The 4,862-nt window shown below is 34.2% G+C and overlaps 1 protein-coding gene across 2 annotated transcripts; it reads left to right on the forward strand.

The window, feature by feature from the left end:
• Nucleotides 1-557: 557 nt before the first annotated feature.
• On the forward strand, nucleotides 558-3,991 carry LOC114317874 (putative G-type lectin S-receptor-like serine/threonine-protein kinase At1g61610). 2 transcript variants are annotated; one of them, XM_028264661.2, is made up of 7 exons: nucleotides 558-1,981; nucleotides 2,083-2,193; nucleotides 2,299-2,525; nucleotides 2,632-2,842; nucleotides 3,025-3,265; nucleotides 3,344-3,491; nucleotides 3,605-3,991. In XM_028264661.2, the coding sequence occupies exons 1-7, from the start codon at nucleotides 706-708 to the stop codon at nucleotides 3,911-3,913; spliced, it is 2,523 nt and encodes an 840-aa protein (XP_028120462.2). In that variant the 5' UTR covers nucleotides 558-705; the 3' UTR covers nucleotides 3,914-3,991. The 2 variants fall into 2 exon arrangements, with proteins under 2 accessions (XP_028120462.2, XP_028120463.2); XM_028264662.2 differs by having other exon boundaries at nucleotides 3,028-3,265.
• Nucleotides 3,992-4,862: the final 871 nt, after the last annotated feature.

The following is a 4,862-nucleotide window of genomic DNA, read 5'->3' on the forward strand; positions in this document are numbered from 1 at the left end:
ATTTTGTTAATTTAAACTCTAATATTTTGATTTATTTTAATCTAAACATTTGCCTATTTTCATTGAGTAAAACCAATGAAAAAAGCATTTTAAACATTTTCTATATACCTACATTGAGTTAAATGGCTAAAACACCAAATTTATTATTATTATTATTATTATTATTATTATTATTATTATTATTTTGTGTTTAACAAAAATTGGCAAATCACAATTTAGATTAGATGTTCATTTTTTTGCTCTTACTCATGCAATATGAGATTCTTCATTGATTGATGATATCGTCACGTGATATCACCGTTATATTTAATATTTATTCCAAAATTCATTATATGATGTAAATAAAACTTGGTATAGCGTGATCACATTAAGATGAATCTGATTCACACAATTCAAATTTGATTATTTTTTCAGAATATATTTTGGTACCCAACATTTCACTAAAAAAATTAAAAAATAAGAATAAGAAGTGCTCTTGGTGGCTTTCAAAGAAGACAACAAGGACACAGTGGGGAAGTCAACTAGTAATCTTCAAGACAGATTATTCAGGTCAATCTTCTCAACTTTTACATTAAATCCACACAAGCCAACAATGGTTGGCCTGAGAAGTTTGTTTCTTGAATTCACAGAAACATATGTTGCCTGATTTCTTTAAACTCAATTCTATTTTACACATCAATTTTTGCCCATCCAATTGATTCAAAAATGGGAACTTCAACAACAGCAAGTGTTTTTTGTTGGACTCTCTTCTATCTTTGTTCTCTACTCTGCCATGCTGCAAATAACATCATCACTCAGGGCCAACTCATTAGAGATGGTGAAACCATTCTCTCTGCTAGCCAAAATTTTGTTCTTGGCTTTTTTTCTCCTGGAAATTCAACATACCGGTATGTTGGAATTTGGTACTACAAAATTCCTATACAATCTATCGTATGGGTTGCAAACAGAAACAATCCCATTTCAGGAAAAAATGGATCTTTAAAAATTGGAAACAAAAGTAATCTGTTGGTTTTAGATGGAAATGGGAATTCAGTTTGGTCTAGTAATGCCTCGGCGATATCAAATGATGTTACTGCAATTCTGATGGATACTGGTAATCTTGTTCTGTCAAGCAGTGACAGTGTTGATGATCTAAACAAGGCCTTGTGGCAGAGCTTCAATGAGCCCACCGATACATTCCTACCGGGCATGACGGTCTACATGAATGTCAGGGCCGGAGAGACTCGTGTTTTCACTAGTTGGACAAGTGATAACGATCCTTCGCTTGGACGATACTCAATGGGCGTTGATCCTCGGGGATCACCACAGATAGTGATATGGGATGGGCTAAATCGACATTGGAGAAGTGGGCATTGGAATGGACTAATATTTACCGGTGTTCCAACCATGAGGGCTATCTATTTGTATGGTTTTAAGCTTTTCAATGAGGGAAATGGTAGCTTGTATTTTACATATACCTCTTCAAACAGTTCTGATCCGTTGAGGTTTCGGATTGGTTGGGATGGAAATGAAGCACAACTTTGGTGGGATGATGGTAAAAAAGAATGGAGGATTATGCAATTGCAACCTGCTAATGAATGTGAAGTGTATAACAAATGTGGCAATTTTGGGAAATGTAATGTGATGGACTCTACAATTTGTAGTTGTATGAAAGGGTTTGTACCCAAAAATGTGGATCAATGGGATAGCGGAAATTGGTCTGGTGGGTGTGTTAGAAAGACACAGTTACAGTGTGGGACAAATGGAGAAGAAGACGGGTTTGTGAAGATTGAGGGCGTGAAGTTACCGGACTATGCAGACTTGATGGTGGCACAGGACATTGGGGATTGTGGAGAGAAATGCTCGAAGAATTGTTCATGTCACGCCTACACATTTGCAATTGGAATCAGCTGTATGATATGGAGAGGGGATTTGGTAGATATTCAGCATTTTGAAGAAGGTGGGAGCGATCTGTACGTTCGCCTTGCTAGTTCTGATTTGAGTAAGTGAAAATTTTAATTTTTGATTGCTGTTAATGTCATTTCAATTGAATGCTACCATGTTTTGAATTTTTCTAACAATTGAAAATTACTCCAAACATAGTTAGCAAAAGAAAATTTTCCAAGCTTGTGATAATAGTACACGTGCTAATGGGAACATTCTTCATCAGTATATCTATTTGGCTACTTTGGAGGTTCAGAGCAAAACTGAAAGGTATAATTTCAAACTAAATTTAAGAAAATTGTACTGTTTTTTTTCCTTCTTTTTTCTGTAATGTTGTCTACAATGCTTGCTTTTATTTTTAATATATGGTTGAAGCACTCTCAAATTTATGGTGGAAGAAAAATCAATTACCAACAATTGATGCGAGAAGAAGTAGAGATTTTTCAAGAGATAATTCAGGGCCAGATGAGCTTGGCATCGAAGGGCAGCAACGTACTGGACCAGAATTATCATTGTTCAGCTTTAGCGATGTAGCAGCCGCTACAGACAACTTTTCTGAAGAAAACAAGCTTGGGAAAGGGGGGTTTGGCCCCGTTTACAAGGTGTGTTTTTATTTATTTATATATTATTTTTTTAATGTTTTTGACAAGAGTTGATGAAAGTTTTTGCAATGTACTGAGATGAAGCAATTCTTATTTTGGTTGACAGGGAAACTTATATGAGGGAGAAGAAATAGCTGTGAAGAGGCTTTCAAGAAAGTCGGGACAAGGTTTGGAAGAGTTCAAAAATGAGATTATACTAATTGCAAAATTGCAGCACAGAAATCTTGTTCGACTTTTGGGCTGCTGCATAGAAGGTGAAGAAAGGATGCTGATCTACGAATACATGCCAAACAAAAGCTTGGATTCATTTATTTTCGGTTAGTTATTTTGACTCTAACCACTACTTTTCCTTGTTAATGATCGTTTGCAAAAAATATATTTAAGCTCTATGAGATGAATCTTTGTGGTTGTTATTACCTGAACTTCATTTGACATCTACTAAATTTTCTTTTTCTCATCGTCGTAATTTTAAATTTTTTTTGGGTGATGAACATAATAGCAGATCCGATTAAGCGAGCACTGTTAGATTGGAGAAAACGCTTTACAATTATTGAAGGGATTGCACGTGGGCTCCTTTACCTTCACCGAGATTCAAGACTTAGGATAATTCACAGAGATTTAAAAGCTAGCAACATTTTGTTAGATGAAGAGATGATCCCAAAAATTTCTGATTTTGGCATGGCCAAAATTTTTGGAAGAAATGAAAGTGAAGCTAGTACAAGCCGAGTTGTTGGCACATAGTAAGTTAACAAGTACATATGAAATGTGTTAATCAACTGCTTTTAATTTGACCTTTACTACTTCTTTGCTAAATACAGTGGTTATATGGCTCCCGAATATGCAATGGATGGTCTATTTTCTGTGAAATCTGATGTCTATAGTTTTGGAGTATTGCTCCTAGAGATTGTAAGTGGCAGACGAAACAATAGTTTTCGCTCATCCGAATACCCAAACATTATTGGATATGTAAGTCTGAAGAATATATTATTTGTTTTCAACTTCTCATGACATATAAGAAAGTTTAATTAACCAAACATTAATTTGTGGTTGTGATGAGAATTTTTTGAAATTATTTTCAGGCATGGGATCTATGGGAAGGTGATAGAGCAATGGAGCTGATTGACCCATCTATTGAAAGTTCATGTTGCCAAAATGAAGTGTTGAGGTGCATACATGTAGCAATGTTATGTGTGCAAGACTCGGCAATTCATAGGCCAACCATGTCATCTCTGGTGTTGACGTTGGAGAGTGAAAATGCAACATTGCCAATGCCTAGACAACCCACCTTCACTTCAATGAGGAGCTCTGGTGACATAGATATGTGGAAGGACAACCAAGAAATAGCTTCCCCAAATGATCTTACAATTAGTGTCATTCTTGGCAGATAATCTGATTTTACCCTCCCTCCAAACAAGAGGAATGTTTTTTTGGTATTTCTAATGACCAAATTTGATGAATCTTTGTTTTATATATCTCATATTTTAAGGGTTTTTTTTTTTTTTTGTTGTGTGCGCGCGCGCTTGAGCGTCTGTGCTCACAATAGCATCTGAAAATTCGTCCAAATTAATTCTTGAGTACATGTAACCCTTCCTACCTTTGTCCAACGATAATTCATTAATCATTTAAGGTAGATTAGAGAAATTTAAAGCTAGAAAAAGGAGAGACCTCATATGTAGAAAAATCTAATACTCACACATAATAATAGACATTTCAATAATATTGTTCACTAGTAAAAGGGTAGACAGTGGCAAAGATAGGAAAGGAGGGAACCACAATCCTCCAAAATTTTGGAAAAACTGATTACTCAAATACAATTTTATATCTATAAAAGAAATTAATATTTAATCACTGAAACTCTATATAGTTTTTCTTTAAACTTTTCAAAATCTAAATAGTTTTACCTGTAACTCTTTATGCACAATTTTTAGCTTGCCACAAGTTGAATTCAAATATTCTATTAGAAGGCAAGTATTTGCTCTGTCTCACAAATATATAGATGGCATAAAAATAAGTCGCACATAGTTATATGGAAAAATATTTCCTTCTAGTTTGACCATATGTTTCATAATTCTATTGTGATTTATGAATTAAAATGCACTATCAAACTTGTTAGCGATATAAGTAAAAAGATTAAAATATTCTTGTATAAAATTGACTTTATTATGTAAATTATGAACATTTATGTTTTTTTTTAGAGACAAATTTTTTCTTTTAACCTCTTGTGCTTTACTTCATATGCGATTTATCCTATAACATTTGGAAATGAGCATTACCTAGCATGTGTCACTTTAATTCACAAACTACAAAGATATTGTGTGACTATTTCAAATAGGGATC

This window comes from Camellia sinensis, chromosome 9 (genome assembly GCF_055761805.1).
Source record: "Camellia sinensis isolate YWXY chromosome 9, ASM5576180v1, whole genome shotgun sequence".
NCBI lineage: Eukaryota > Viridiplantae > Streptophyta > Magnoliopsida > Ericales > Theaceae > Camellia > Camellia sinensis.